Genomic DNA, 16,406 nt, shown 5'->3' with positions numbered 1-16,406 from the left:
TGGGGGAGGCTGCACGTGTGGCGGGGTCGAGGATATGAGGGAAATCTCTGCACCTTCTGCACAGCTTTTCTGAGAACCTATAACTGCTCTATTAAGACTTTAATAAGTCTTAAATACAGACTTTGGGGGGAAAAATAAGAAAGCAATGTCCTTTCCTCACACTGTCAGTCATGGAAGATGTTAGCAGGGATCCCGACTTTCAGCAGACAGGCTAAGCGCCTCCTTCGCAATGGGATTCCCTGTGCCCGCAGCCCACCATGACTTGCAACGGACTTTGGAGCTTTTGTAGAGAAGGTGTCTGGCGGTGTCAGCTCAGAAACCTTCCCTGCCACCTCCCCAGGGGGACATTCAGGGGAACACTCTGTCCCTGGCCTGTCTCGCATCTCTCTCCTCCTCACTTCCTGCTCCCTTGCCTTCCTCCAATGCTGCACGTTCCTCCCTGCCTCAGTGCTTTTGCTCCTGCCATTCCCTCTGCCATTCCTAGTTCTCTACACAGCCTCTTGTTTTCATCATCAAGATATCAGCTCAGGCTGGGCGCGATGGCTCACGCCTGTAACCCCAGCATTTTGGGAGGCCGAGGAGGGTGGATGACCTGAGGTCAGGATTTCGAGACCAGCCTGGCTAACATGGTCAAACCCCATCTCTACTAAAAATACAAAAATTAGCTGGGCATGATGGCGGGCACCTGTAATCCTGGCTATTCGGGAGGCTGAGGCAGGAGAATCGCTTGAACCCAGGAGGTGGAGGTTGCAGTGAGTCGAGATCGCACCATTGCGCTCCAGCCTGGGTGACAAGAGTGAAACTCCATCAAGAAAGGAAAGGAAAAGAAAGGAAGAAAAAAAGATATGAGATCAAATGCCACCATCTCAGAGAGGCCTGCCATGACTGCCCAGGTAAGCTGCCACCTACCCAACTCATCCCAACCTCTCTCTCCCCACTGCATTGCTGTTTTCTCATCCATTTCTGAATTCATCGCATTTCTTCATCTGTTTGCACGGTCATTATCCGCCTCTGCCCTCTAGGCTGAAGGCAGGGATCTCACCTGTTGTGCTCACTGTTGTCTCCACCGTGCCCAGCACAGAGTCTGGCACACAGTAGGCGCTCAGCAAATGCTGGTGAATGGATCAAAGTTTCCTGTCCTGGACTTCCTCTCACATGCAGTTTTAGGACAGACGTGCCCCCGCCACTCTTGCCCATACCCTTCCATCTTTCCTGTCACTTCCACACAGCGTAGGTAACAAAAACAAAGCCACACAGGCCATGGGATAGGTGGCAGTGGGGAGGGGGGAATGAAAAATGATAAGAGCCTGTGGACCTTTAGAGTATTAGAAAAATTCTTCCTTCAATTCCTCCCCGCATAACCTGCCCTAAACATGGTTATTGGGGCTTATGGGAGAAGCAAACACCGCTAAATTGGCTGCTGCCAGCCTGGCCCGAGTTAATCGTTCACTGGCTTGCTATAAATAGGCACCAGCATTGTCCTGTGATAGTGTGAGGGCCGACCAACCTGCCATGACCTGGAAGGGGTGTTCTGGGGCTGGGGTTCCTACAAATGAGCCTCCCCTTATCACCCTGCCCAGGTTCCTCAGACACCCCTTGACCAGAAGGCTCCCCCGGGGCCTGATTCCAAGGCATTCTCACGGGGACATTCTTGTATAAAGGTCCTTCAGGCTGCCACGCCCATGCACAGGAGAGGATGGAGCTGTGAAGACGCTCCCCAGCCTCCTTCCATCCCCAGAGAAGCCAGCCTGCACGTTTTCCATTCCCAGCCCACACCCTGGAGACTGGCCAGCCTCCTCCTGGGCGCCTGCCCACTGCTTGCGTCTGGCTTCCCTGGCAGCACCCCCATCTCCACAGACCCAGGGGCCTCATGGATGAGGATGATACACGAAGACTTGGAGCCCACCCAAGATCCCTGGAAGACAGCCAAACTTGGGGGCGTGGAGGGGAAGGTAGTTTGGGCAGCTGCAGAAAACGGAAAAGGAAATTCCCAAATCATTGCTTAAAACACACACAGGTACATCAGAAAGTACTTATCACCTTTCTAGATAAGGACTAACCACCTCCATCTGACCTTAGAAGAAGCAATCCAATAGTGTGTCTAACACTGGTTTCAAATCCTGTCTCCATCTCTTACCAGCTGTGTGACCTTGTGCAAGTCACTTCACTTCTCTGTGCTTCAATTTACAGTACTTATCTGTAAAATGGGATAATAAATAGAGGCAGAGGGCCTCAAACAGGACCCAGCACATAGCCGGTGCCAGATCAAGGGAGGCACTCTGGGTAAGTAAAAACATCAATAGGTCAATCTCCAGCTCTGCTATTTGCTGGGTGACCTCGGGCCTCAGTTTCCTCATCTGTTCCCTCTGATGCTTCTTGGGTTTGCTTTCTTTTGACATTACATACACTAATGCATATAAAGTGCATAGCATACTGTCCGGAACAGGATAGGCTTTTTGGGAAATGCTCTATACCCGTGCTGTCCCACATGTTATCATCAGCCATACGTGGCTATTGGGCACTTGAAATATGGCTAGCGTGACTGAGGAACTGCATTTTCAATTTAATTTAAATTTAACTTGATTGAAATGCAGATATGCACTTGTGACCCGCGGCTAACATACTGGGACAAGGCAGGCCTGGATAAAGTAGGTGCCCAATAAATACTAATTATAATTATTACTGGGGTTGTGATTATTGTTTTTTTTGTTTTTTGTTTTGCTTTTTTGACAGAGTCTTGCTCTGTCGCCCAGGCTGGAGTGCAGTGGTGCAATCTCTGCTCACTGCAAGCTCCGCCTCCCGGGTTCATGTCATTCTCCTGCCTCAGCCTCCCGAGTAGCTGGGACTACAGGCACACACCGCCACACCCGGCTAATTTTTTGTATTTTTAGTAGAGATGGGGTTTCATCATGTTAGCCAGGATTGTCTCGATCTCCTGACCTCATGATCCGCCTGCCTCAGCCTCCCAAAGTGCTGGGATTACAGGCGTGAGCCACTGCTCCCGGCCAATTATTGTTATATTTTTATCAGAAAGCTATTATTATTGGAACTGGTTTAGAAACTAAGAGGTACCAGTTCATTTCTGGGCACACTGAGGACAGGAAACCGTACTGCAATCATCTCTGTATCACACCGTTCTGCAGGGAGTTACAGACCCAATGTTTTGGCATATCCCTCTAAAATTCATATTTTAACACCCTAATCCACGCCTGGGCGCGGTGGCTCACACCTGTAATCCCAGCACTCTGGGAGGCCGAGGCAGGTGGATCATCTGAGGTCAGAAGTTCAAGACCAGCCTGACCAACAAGGTGAAACCCCATCTCTACAAAAATACAAAAATTAGCCGGATGTGGTGGCAGGCACCTGTAGTCCCAGCTACTCAGGAGGCTGAGGCAGGAGAATCGCTTGAACCCGGGAGGCAGAGGCTTCAGTGAGCCGAGATCGCACCACTGCACTCCAGCCTGGGCAATGGAGCAAGACTCTGTCTCTAAATAAATAAGTAAATAAATAGAATCCTAATCCCAAAGTGGTGGTATTAGGAGGAAGACCTTCTGGGAGGTAATTTAAGCCATGAGGATGACTCTTGGATGGGATTAGTACTGTTTTTTGTTTGTTTTATTTTATTTTATTTTTTTTTGAGACAGAGTCTTGCTCTGTTGCCCAGGCTGGAGTGCAGTGGCATGGTCTCAACTCACTGGTACCTCTGCCTTCCGGGTTCAAGCGATTCTCCCGCCTCAGCCTCTTGAGTAGCTGGGATTACAGGCGCCCACCACCATGCCCAGCTAATTTTTGTATTTTTAGTAGAGACAGGGTTTCATCATGTTGGCCAGGCTGGTATTGAACTCCTGACCTCAGGTGATCCACCCGCCTCGGCCTCCCAAAGTGCTGGGATTATAGGCGTGAGCCACTGCACCCGGTCGGGATTTGTGCTCTTATAAAAGAGACCCCAAAGACCTCTCACCTCCTTTCTGCCATGTGAGGACATGATTAAAAGTCTGCAGTGTGCAAAAAAGAAGGCCCTCACCAGATACCAACCATGCTGCCGCCCTGATCTCAGACTTCTAGTCACTAGGAATTCCTGTTGTTTTGAAGCTACCCAGTCACGGTACTTTGTTACACCAGCCCCAAACAAGACACAGGGTGATGCTAAACCGTATTTGGGTATTTGGGTTGTGGACTGCTTAGACGTCCTGACAAAAGCTGAGGATACTCATGGCCGGGAGCGGTGGCTCATGCCTGTAATCCCAGCACTTTGGGGAGGCTGAGGTGGGAAGATCACGAGGTCAGTAGTTCAAGACAAGCCTGACCAACATGGTGAAACCCAGTCTCTACTAAAAATACAAAAATTAGCCAGGTGTGGTGGCGGGCGCCTGTAATCCCAGCTACTCAGGAGGCTGAGGCAGGAGAATCGCTTGAACCCAGGAGGCGGAGGTTGCAGGGAGCCGAGATGGCGCCACTGCACTCCAGCGTGGCGGCAGAGTGAGACTCCGTCTCAAAAAAAAAAGCAAAAAAAAAGCTGAGGATCTGAGGATACTCTCTCCATACAGCAAGTACAAGGTGTTTCTACAACTTCAGGGATTTGCACACCCGTAGAATAGAAATCCTTGATCCAGTAATCACCTGGCACATAGTACATCCCCAGGCAGCATTCGGGACTGTAGGAAGGCACAGAGCACAGGAGTGTATACCTCCCGAATCACAGGCTGAGCTCCAAATGCAGGCGCCCTCAGCCCTCTGATGTGGACATCTGTGGTTTGTCTGCCTGCTTTCCATCTCCCTGTCTGGTGATTTCACCGTAACTCTCCTCTGGTGTCCCTTTCCTTACTCTCACAGGGCTAACTCCACCCCTCACCCCCCGTGACCAAGTGGAGCAATCCATCCCACTGTGACTGGCACAAAAGAAGCAAGTGACCCACACTGGTCCAATGAGACCGAATCCCAAGACTTTGGCTAGAACCCTTAGGAAGGGGAGGTTTTCTTTTCTGCAGCAATGCCAAGCTGGCAGAATGTGCCCCTAGAGCTGCTGGGCAACACTCTACCTCCCCACAGAGAGGCTGAGCATAATGCCAAAACAGAAGAAGGCAATGCAGAGAGATGGCAAGAGACAGTGTCCTGATGACATCATTGGCGCCCCTAGATATAGGTGCACCTGAACTTCCCAAACACTTAAACCAAGAAATCAATTTTTCCCAGCACTTTGGGAGGCCAAGGCAGGCGGATCACAAGGTCAGGAGTTCGAGACCAGCCTGGCCAATATGGTGAAACCCTGTCAATACAAAAATTAGCCAGGCATGATGGTGCATGCCTGTAGTCCCAGCTACTCAGGAGGCTGAGGCAGAAGAATCGCTTGAACCCAGGAGGCAGAGGTTGCAGTGAGCTGAGATCGTGCCACTGCACTCCAGCCTAGGCAACAGAGCGAGAATCCGTCTCAAAAAAAAAAAAAAAAAGAAAGAAAAAAAAGAAATCAATTTTTTATCTTCACTTTCTCATTTTGTTTTTATGTTTATTATCATTCTAGCTAGTTTTATCAGGGTTTATCCGACTTGAAAAGGATGGAGGATGGAGCTGGCTAACAAACCCTGCTCTGCTGTTTCTCAGCTCTGTAGTCCTGGTTCAGTTTCTTAGCCTCTGTGAGCATGAATTTCCTTGTCAGTAAAAAGCAGTTGCTACTTGTACCTACTGTGTAGGAAGGTTGTTTTGTGGATTAAATGAGACAGCAAAGCACTCACAGCAATATTTGGTAAATGGTAGTTGCTACAATTCTAATTTACCAAGTAAGCATAATTTACCAAATAATAATAATTAAAAAGGAATTCATTCAATGCCCCAAGTATCACTGAAACTGGCCCAACTATCCCATAGAACTAATGTTTATGGTTTCTTTTGAATATACATAGAAACTGACCCTCCCAGTTTTAAAATTCCAGAAAGTTACATTTGTCTTATCTGAGTTCCTTTCTCAGGAAACCAAACATCAGGACTCCCCCAAGGAACTGAAACTTACCAGATCATTGCATCTGGACAGAGATGCAACACCCCTCACCCAGCCTGACTGCGTAACCCACCACCTGCTTCCTGCTGACCAACTCCTTTTCCTTACCCCTCTCTAATTCCAGTTTGTTTGTTTTTTGAGACACAGTCTCACTCTTTCGCCCTCCAGTGGCGCCATCTCGTCTCACTGCCAAGCTCTGCTTCCCAGGTTCACGCCATTCTCCTGCCTCAGCCTCCTGAGTAGCTGGGACTACAGGCGCCTGCCACCACACCTGGCTAATTTTTTTGTATTTTTTTAGTAGAGACGGGGTTCCACCATGTTATCCAGGATGGTCTTGATCTCCTGAACTCGTGATCCGCCAGCCTCGGCCTCCCAAAGTGCTGGAATCACAGGCGTGAGCCACTGCGCCCAGCCCCTCTGATTCCAGTTTTCTTCCATGCACTTAAATTTTCTTCCTGCTATATAAACCTCTGAGTTTAGTTGGTCAGGAAGACAGATGTGAGCCTGATCTCCCATCTCTTTGGCTGCGGGACTCAACTAAAGACTTCTTCCCGGGCAATACTTATCTCAGTGATTGGCCTTCTGTGTGGCCAGCAGCAGGACCTACACCAACACCCTGGCATTTTGGTAACATCACCAAGTCTCTTGAACTCTCAGGGCCTCAGCTATCCATTTATCAATGAGGGCTTACTGCAAAAGGAACTGTTACTGTCCTTTGCAAATACCCACAATCTGAGTTCCTGCAAAATTGTGCAAAGAAAAAACACAGAAATCTATTCATCTCATCTTCTGTATCAGTAAGTGAAAGAAAAATACACTGCCCCACATCTGAGTTTAGCATTCTTAGCCCCCTTGTCCAGGGGTGCACAGCAACCAAGTGCAGGGCCAGGAAAGTCACCAGGGACTCTGAGGCTCCTTAGGCTGAGGGACTGTCTGCAGGAGCTGATGGGCAGCCAGCCTCAGAGGGAAGACCCAGCTGCCCTCCCCATGATGGTGATGCAGCCAGCCAAGACTCAGCCCATTAGAGGGCTTGTCCCTTTGGACCTCAAGAAATATCTCTTCTGACTCAATTCCACAGCACTGCTCTGGGGGCTGTAGCACCTCCAGGTCAGGGCTTACCTAGAGACAGCAAGATCCTGCGCTGAGGGCATCTTTAAGTTCAGATGTGACCAGAAAGGGCAGCAAAGTGTCCTTTTGGGACTGAGTCCATCTTACTCCCAAAAGGGTGAGCCACGCGGTGTGCCTGACCCCTCCATAAATACTGCCAACTGCCTGACAGTGATAGCGTAGTGGTAATTGAGGCCCTTGCTGTTGTGGCCTTCTCCCTGACCCCACACTCTCGGTGGAGCTTGGAACCCTGTGTGGATTGCTGGCTTTAGCTCAAGAGTGATACAGAGGAGGACTGTGCAGCCAGACCCCTTGCTGTACCAACAACAATCTCTGAGACCTTAGGGCGAACTCCTTGCCATCTCTGTGCCTCGATTTCCTTATCCATAATAGGGGGATTTTATCTACTTCATGGGGGATCAATAATTAAATGAGGTCATCGATATAAAATGCCAGTATATGCTAGTTTTGTTTTTTTGTTTTCTTTTTAATCTTTATCCCATTAGAATGACATTAGTTAAGCCCTGGTTTTCCTTGAGTGAACTGAAGGCACTCCAAAAGTCTTACCAGCTACTTAGTTTTAATTAGTCTTAAATAAATACTTGGCAAATTCAGAGTGGAAAAAACAAAGACTTGGCTCTCAGAGAGTGACACTGGCCAAATTAGATGAGTTGAGGTTCTTGGAATCCTGGAGCTGTCCAACCTCGTCCACTTAGAAAGCAGGAAAGTGAGACCTTGAGAAGGGACCTGTTAGGAGCCACACGCATTGTTGGGGTCAGAACTGGAACAAGGGCACAGGTCTCCTCACCTCCCATCCTGGGCTCTGCAGACAGCAACTGCGGGCCCTTAGGGGTGACCAAAATGCCCTTTCCTACCGGCCAGCCAGCAACAAATGCTACCACCAGCTCCTGGAGCACCTCATGAGGTGCCTGGGGGAGACCCGGCCATATGGTACAAGAGACACAGCCAAGCAAGCCAGGGGCCCTCCTGCCAGCCTCGCCACATCGAACCAGGGTGCCTAAGCTGCCGTAGATGCTGATCACTAGCAAAAGCTCCCAGAAGCCAGGTTGCCAGAGACCTGAAAAAGCATCAAAACGCATCGGGTGGATATGGCTGCATTATTCATGAGGAGCGTTTCTGCCCTCTTAAGCCAGCAAACATGACACACGCAAGCTGATTTGAGTCAATCCTGCCAGCATCAGAGAGCCCCAAAATAGCCCACCTGGCATTCCTGCATTCATTCAAGCACATGCATTTTTGGAGTCTCTCCTTGGCACAGTGGGGCGAGTAGTGGGTGGGGGGCTGTGATTCCAGCCCAAGAATGGAAAAGCTTAGCAAAGGCAGACGTTTCCTGTCTTATCTGATGATCTGGTGTCTTTGCTTCCTCTCAACTTGTCCCCAAAACTTGCCTGTTCCTCCCCTGCTCAGAATACTCCCATGGCTCCTCTCTCACCCAGAGTCAAAGCCAAAGCCTTCGATGCCTTCGATGGACAAGGTCTTGAACAATCAGCCTCCCACTCTCTCGAACCTCATCTCTACTCTTGTTTACTTCACTCCAGCCTCACTGGCCTCCCAGCTGGTCTGTTCCCAACTCACAGCCTCTGCATACGCTATTCCCTCTGCCAGGCACACACTTCCTGTAGATGTTGACATTGCTCCCTTCCTTCCTTCAGGTCTCTGCTCAAACACCATCCCATCAGTGAGGCCATCCCTGACCACCTCCTCTGGCAAGCCTTTCCCATCTCTTCCAGCCGTTATTTTCCTTGGAGCTCTTGTTACCTTTAATACATATTTCTCGTTTTCTCTATATGCCCTCCTGACACTATACTGTACACTGAATGAGGGCATATGAGCAAAGACATTGCTTTACTCACTTCTCAGTTTGCAGCTTGTAGAACAGGGCCTGGCATATAGTAGATGCTTGATAAATATTTGTGGGAGGAAGGAAGGAAGAATGGACGTGGAGGAGAAAGAAAATAACAGAGGGAGGGAGAAAGTTTTCTTCTAAGAGTTGGCAGAAACTGTCTATCCTGGTCCCTGCTATTAGCTGAAACTTCCTGAAGTACAGCCCTAAGCAAAACCCTCCCTTGCTCATAAATCTTCTATAGCTCCCCATTATCTACTATGGGAAATTCAAATGGCACAGCCTGGCACATACAGCCCTGCACAAGCTGGGACTAATGGACCTTTCCTGCCCCATTTCCTTCCCCTGCACATGCCTGAAGCCAAGCTGTGTTTCCAGGGACTTTTCTGAAGCTCATAGCTCCCCACCACTGCCCACTGTAAGCCAAGGTCATGAGGCCATCCCCCTAGATCTTGGCAACGTGAGGTTTGAATCCTGACTTCTCCACGGACTGACAGTGGGACCTTAAAGCGAGCTGCATAACATCTCTGTGCCTCCAGTTCCTCACCTATCATGGAAAGAGATGATGGTTCTCTCCCTTAGGGCTTTTATGAGGAGTGAAGGGGATAATGCTCAGAAAGTTCATGGCACAATGCCCAGCACAGAGGAAGCCAGAAGCCCCCAGCAAACACGTAGGAAATTAGGAATGCCTAATTTTTCTTTTTTTTTCTTTTTTTTTTTTTTTTTTTGAGACGGGAGTCTTGCTTTGTCACCCAGGCTGAAGTGCAGTGACGCCATCTCAGCTCCCTGCCACCTCCACCTCCTGGGTTCAAGCGATTCTCCTGCCTCAGCATCCCGAGCAGCTGAGATTACAGGCGCATGCTACCACGCCCGGCTAATTTTTGTATTTTTAGTAGAGATGAGGTTTCACCATGTTGGGCCAGGCTGGTCTTCAACTCCTGACCTCAAGTGATCCACTCAGCTTGGCCTCCCAAACTGCTGTTACAGGCGTGAGCCACCGTGCTTGGTCATAATTTTTTTTTTTTTTTTTGAGACAGGGTCTCGCTCTGTTGCCTTGGCTGAAGTGCAGTGATGCGATCACAGCTCACTGCAGCCTCAACTTCCTGGGATCAAGGGATCCTCCTGCCTCAGCCTCTCAAATAGCTGCGACTACAGGCATGCACCACAATGCCCGGCTATTTTTATTTTGTTTTCTGTAGAGATGGGGGTCTTGCTATGTTGCCCAGGCTGGTCCCAAACTCCAAGCCCGAAGTGATCATCCCACCTTGGCCTCCCAAAGGGCTGGGATTACAGGCATGAGCCACAGTGCCCGGCCAGGAATTACTAATGTTATTACATAGTCCAATCTCTCTTCTATGGCCTAAGTCCATTTTACAGGTGAGAAACTGAGGCATTCTGGGGAAGTTTCCCCTAAATGACATGGCTAGGGAGCCAAGACTTCGTTCCCTGCCCCTGCCCACCCCCACCCCGGCTTTGGACTCCAAATATGCATTCAAGACCATCTAAAAGCAGTAAGAATGAGTTGTTCAAGAACAGTACATTCGTATCAGATTAGCCTAGAGAAGTGAAGGGCGCAGTAGGTGCAGGATGGGTAGGGTGAGCGGGGAGCAGATTTTCCTGCCTTAACAGAGTTATTCTGGGCTGGCCACTTCTTTGTGCTCCTAGTGGTGGTGGGCTGAGGGGGTGTCTTGTGTATTGCGGGAATGTGAGCAGCATCCCTGGCCTCTTCCCACTAGATGCTGATAGCACCCCCAACTGTGACAACCAAAAATGTTTCCAGACATTGCCAAATGTCCCCTGGAGTAGGGTTGCCAGATTTAGCAACACATACTCATACTAAAAACTTACTCACTGTTTATCTGAAAGTCAAATTTAACTGGGCGACCTGGATGTTATCTGGCAACCAAACCTAGGGACGGGAGACAAAACTGCTCCCCTTCATTAAGAACCACTGGGTCACAGTAAAACTGCAGGGTCCCCATGGTAACATCAATTGCTTCTCTCGTTTTTCTCCAACCTTCTTAGCAAGTCCTGCCTGCCTCTCCCATCTCATCACCCCTAACCCAGAGGCTGGGAGGCTCAGTTCTCCAAACAGGCTCTGTTCAGCAGCTATGATGATGGCTCCCCAATTACAGCCCTTCCACCAGCTCCGGTCTGCAGAGCTAAATGTAGCTTCCTCTCCAGGACCTGCCTCATCTCCCTGTCTCCTTCCTGGGGTCTCATCTGCCTCCCACCAGCCCCTGCATTCTCCCCTCCAATTAAGAGGCTTTCTACGCCCAGCCCAGAGGCAGGAAAACAAGGCAGTTAGTCACTTTGCTTCCATTATCAACTGGCATCACATGGCTGGCTCCTTTAATGGCAGTTGTTATGGCAACGGGAAGCCAGTCCCTGCTAGCTCTGGGAACCAAAACAAAATTAAGGGTTGGCAGGGAGGGTAAAGGAAGCCAGGAAGGAGCCAAGATAGAGCTGGTCAGATTTAACTGGAGGAAATCATGCTGAGGCCACCTTGTTTCCAGCTTTCTCTTGGTGGTACCGAGGACAGAGGGAAAAAAAAAGGATGCTTGCCCTGGAGGAGCTCAGGCTAACGTGGTGGGTGTTCTCGCAGGGTTTATCTTGCCAGCTGAATCATTTTCATCCCCATTATAAATAAACGGAAACCCACACACTGATAAAGGTAAAGACAGATCTTGTCTAAGATTGTGCAGTGAACAGGCCAGCAATTTCAGCTCCATCACCCTCTTTCCTTGTTCTCGATGTCCTCCCGATTCCTTTCCCTTGCTTTTGGGATAAGACCACATGTTCTGCCTTCTCCGCATCTGCACCTTTCTCCTTTGTCTCTGCTCCGGTCACTTCGGTTCCTTCAAATTCACAGTGTTCCCTCCAGCCACAAAGCTTCTGCATGTACAAAACCTTCTGCCAGGAATGGTTTTTCTTAGTGTCTCTCAACCCCCTTATCTTCACCTTAAAGTCCTACTCATCTTGCACCTGTCTTCTGAAACGTCATATCCTGGGCCCCTGCACATGGTCAGTTGTCCCTGTTTTGGGTTCTTGCAGCCCTGGATGCCTCTCCTTCACATCTCTGTTCACAGCCTGTAATTATCCTTGTAATTGTGATAAAGTATCTGTTGGGAGTGTGTTTCCTCCGCTGCAAGGTCAACCCCAGGAGGACAGGGACAGGGCCCGTCTACGAGGGGCCTGTCCCTGCTATATCCACAGAACCTAGCCCAGGGTCTGACACACAGCCCTCAGTAAATAAACACATCTGGGGTTGGAATCCAGCTCTAGTTGAGCCCAAAGTTCCTTCTTGACCTGCTTCACGGGTGCTGTATCCAGCTGGCTCCCCAGGCCAGCACTGGACAGTTTCCAGCTCCCAGCCTCTGTTGGCCCCTTTGTGGCTGCAGTGGATCTGGCAAACCTTGCAGAGCTGCCCAGCCTATCTAGAGATGTCGACTGTTAAGGCACTCCTTCTAGAAAGAAGGCTGGGAAAACAGATGTACACACAGAAGACAGATATACACACAGACACATGTAGATATGTGTACACACAATGCAGTCTCTGGGTGAGGCTGTGACAGGCAGAGATGTGGCTCCTTTGAACCCAGAGAGTGGGGAGGAGGGAGATCTGATCTGACTCTCAGATTTCTAGGCAAAGAGCTTTCCCTTCTGTTCCACTAGAGACTGGCTCTCTGACACTGAGAGAGATGCTCCCCAAAGAGGTAAGCAAAGGAAGGAAAGGACAGGGGAGACATGCTTTGGGGGGCACCAAGTTGTTGCCATGTTCTTAGGGTACCTATGTTGAATAGGAACTCAAAAGACAGAAGACCGGAACCTGTTCCCCCGCACTGGTTCTGTGCCCTTGAAATGTCACTTATTGTCTCTGGGCCACAGTGTTCTCATCTGTACAGTAGAAACTGTACTGCCCACACATTCTGTCCAAGGTGTGGCGCTGTGTAGATTTGGATGAGCATGTTTGTGGGATGGGAGGGTCAGAGTGTGGCTCTGACATCAAAAAGACCTGGGGGGTAAGTCCCAACTCTGTCCCATCTTGGCTGTGTGCTCTTGGGCAAGTTATTCCCCCTCTTTGAGCCCAAGACCCAAACTAGACTGACACGGGTCGGACCTTAAAGGACACTGATACTAATGCATCCTTCTGCAGATGGAGAAACTGACTCCTAGAGAGAAGAAGGAACCTGCGCAGGAAACTGAGGAAGATGGTAGCTGAGCTGGGACCTGGGCCTCAGCCAGAGCCTTCCCCAGATGTCTTACTGGTGTTCTCTTCTGCCTGCAGCCCCCTCCCCAATTCAACCAACCATTGCCTTAAAAACAAAGCTACCCCAGGCAAAAACATCTCGGCGGCACATATTACACGTAGGTCTGGTTAAACCACGAACAAAAAGACAGCAGGTGCTTTGTAAGGTACATGCCCCTCCCCCGAAAGTGACAAGGATGTTGTTGGTCTGTGAGTTCTGTTGAAAAGAGGTTCTAGGCTGGAAGCAGTGGCTCACGCCTGTAATTTCAGCACTTTGGGAGGCCGAGGCAGGCGATCACGAGGTCAGGAGATCAAGACCATCCTGGCTAACATGGTGAAACCCCATCTCTACTAAAAATAAAAAAATAAAAAAATTAGCCGGACGTGGTGGGTCCTGTAGTCTCAGCTACTTGGGAGGCTGAGGCAGGAGAATGGCGTGAACCTGGGTGGCGGAGTTTTTAGTGAGTGGAGACTGTGCCACTGTACTCCATCCTGGGCAACAGAGCGAGACTCCGTCTCAAAAAAAAAAAAAAAAAACACCAAGAAAAAAAAAAAAAGATAAGAGGTTCTAGATGGACCGCCCTTGGAATACCCACAGGAGTCTATACAAGGGCTGAGCTGAAAACTTCTGGGCCTTTCTGAGGGATCCAATGTATTTTGCATGTCTCATTCGAAAATGCTAGAATGTGCAAGCAGCCCTGGAGCTCATTCTTTAAACAAAATAGGACATGCCACACACAGAGACACACACACACACACACACACACACGCAGACACATACTCATGCTCCCAGAGGACGGAGGAGCAGCAACAGGTCCAAGCCTCGAGGCTGCCCTTGGTGGCTGTCTGCCACTGTGCAGGGAAGGAGGGGTCATTAGTGATGCTTGATGCTGCCACCTCAGCCGACACCCCCAACACATACACACACATGCACGTGTGCACACACACACACACTGAAAGCCAGGCCCAGAAACCAGGCCAGCCCACAATGTCTGCTGCCATGCAAGGCCTTGGGCTAAGCGCTGATAAGGTTCAAAAGTGATGAAGACACAGCAGCAATGGGGTCTGAGGCTGAAGAATGGGGAGGGCAACACACAAGACACACGCACACAGACGGAGTCACAGCCCTAGTTATTCACGCAGACTCATGCATCACATGCCACACACCTACTCAAGATACACACACACACTCACAGCATCACTCATTCACAGACTCATGCACCACACAATATACACACACAGACCCACCCTCACAAAAACAGATACACAGACACACATAGATACGTGTACACACAGTGCAAAGAGATACACTTAGGTATCTCCAGACAGATGCACAGACATTCTCATATGCACATACTCACAGCCACAGGTCCTCACCCATGCAGGCATACACACCAGAGCACGCAGTCCAGGCATCGAGATGCTACCCCAGGCCCAAGGACTATAAATTCTGTCTATGGGGTTCTGGGAGGTCACTGGCCATGAGCCCTGAAGACTAGACTGCCCCCCTCTCCCCGCGCTGACCCCAGGGAGAGTGGAGGGGCAGAGGAATGGCAGAACCTCTCTGATTCTCACCCTCTGAATGTGGGGTGGGAGTGGGGCCGGGGAGTGAAGGGACCCCTACTGCCAGGGGAGCAGCTCACTGACCCGTGACTCTCAGGGAGGGAGTCCCCTGGCTCTTGGAGGTGGCTCCAAGGACTGAGAATTCGGGGGCTGGGAAGGGAGGTTTTATTTTCCCTCTGCCTTTTCCTGAAGCGTGCCCCACCTTCGGCAGCCCCATTCAGAGCCCCTCCTCCAGCACACCCTGTGGGGGGCGTCCCCCCAGCAGCTTCTCTCTCTTGGAAGGTCCCCTTCCTGAGCCGCGCCCACCTGCTCCTCCACAAGAGGAGGTCCTATTGGGATACATCCAGGTGTGCCCCACACCTGGAGGGCCCTCACGCTGCATCCGCCCCCGCACAAAACCTCAAATGGGCCAAAGCCTCCCCACACCTATGCCCACCCCCAAACTCCCTCGCTGCGCCTCCTGCCCTGCGGGAGGTCAATGCCCACCCAGGTGAGCCCCACACCTGGTCTGGCCGCCCCCCCCCGCCGCCAGAGGCCACCCTTCCACGAAGACTCTTTTCCCGTTTGGCCGCTGCTGCCGGGGGAGTCCTGCCCAGTGCCCCCACCCCGGCACCCACCTCCTTCTTGACGGTGCGTAGCAGCCTCTGTCGGGTCTCCGCCTCTGTGGGACAAGAAACGAGAGCCGCGGGTCAGCCGAGAGAGGGTGCGGGGGCCGGGCGCTGCCCTCCCGCCGCCCTCGTGTCCTGCGGCCTCTTACCCGCGGGGGCCGAGGCCATGGCTCCGAGCGCTGCGTTCCGAGTCCCAGGAGGCGGTGGCGGTGGCGGCGGCGGCGGCGCTGGCGGCGGTAGCTCCTCCGGCCTCGGCGCTGCTGCTGCAGCCGCGGCGGGGCGGGGCCGAGCGCTGAGTGACGGCCGGAGGGCGCCCGACGTCAGGACCCGAGGCGGCCGCCCCACCCCTCCGGAAAGCCACCGCGCGGCGGGGCAGCCGGGTCGCCTGCGCCAGGAGCCTTCGCGCCAAGCACGCACGCTCCCTCCCGCGCACCCAGCGCCCGAGCCTCTCAGGCTCCCCCAACCTCCACGCCAGCGCCCGCGTCCCTCCCTCTTCCCTAGGGCGGGGAAGGAAAGCGTCCTTCCTGAACCCTCCTCTGTGGGCCAGGCTCCAGGAAGTCACAGGAAATGGTGGGGTTACTACCGATATTCTCCAAGCCTCAGTTTTCTCATCTTTAAAATGGGTATAATGTGGTATAAAATGGGCATAATGGGTCTCAGAACGATCTGAGCCTTAAGTGAGATATTGGATGTGAAGCCCTTAATACAGACCCAGGGGGAAAGGCCAGCGAGCATAAATGCTTGCCACTGTTACTGTTATTATTATTAATTATTATTATTGAGGGTCTTCCAGCCGGGCGCGGTGGCTCACGCCTGTAATCCCAACACTTTGGGAGGCCGAGGCGGGCAGATCACTTGAGGTCAGGAGTTCGAGACCAGCCTGGCCGACATAGTGAAACCCCGTCTCTACAAAAATGCAAAAATTAGCCGGACATGATGGCGAGGTGCCTGTAATCCCAGCTACTGGGGAGGCTAAGGCAGGAGAATCTCTTGAACCCGGGAAGCGGAGGTTACAGTGATCCA

At 51.2% G+C, this 16,406-nt stretch overlaps 1 protein-coding gene across 4 annotated transcripts in view; it reads right to left on the bottom strand.

Moving 5' to 3' along the window:
- Nucleotides 1-16,182, bottom strand: part of SGSM1 (small G protein signaling modulator 1) — a 120,967-nt gene extending 104,785 nt beyond the window's left edge. The window contains exons 1-2 of one of the 4 annotated variants that reach the window (XM_055375346.2): nt 15,533-16,182; nt 15,393-15,436 (exon numbers count right to left, since the gene is read on the bottom strand). In XM_055375346.2, coding sequence (XP_055231321.1) covers nt 15,393-15,436; nt 15,533-15,551 — 63 coding nt within the window. In that variant the 5' untranslated portion in view covers nt 15,552-16,182. The remainder of the gene's footprint in view (nt 1-15,392; nt 15,437-15,532) is intronic. The other 3 variants (XM_031005503.3, XM_063704768.1, XM_031005502.3) reach the window with 3 other exon arrangements.
- Between the last annotated feature and the right edge of the window lie 224 nt (nt 16,183-16,406).

This window comes from Gorilla gorilla, chromosome 23, assembly GCF_029281585.2.
Source record: "Gorilla gorilla gorilla isolate KB3781 chromosome 23, NHGRI_mGorGor1-v2.1_pri, whole genome shotgun sequence".
NCBI classification, from domain to species: Eukaryota; Metazoa; Chordata; class Mammalia; order Primates; family Hominidae; genus Gorilla; species Gorilla gorilla.
Note: the sequence above shows the minus strand (reverse complement) of the source record. Positions and strands in the feature narration are given on the sequence as shown.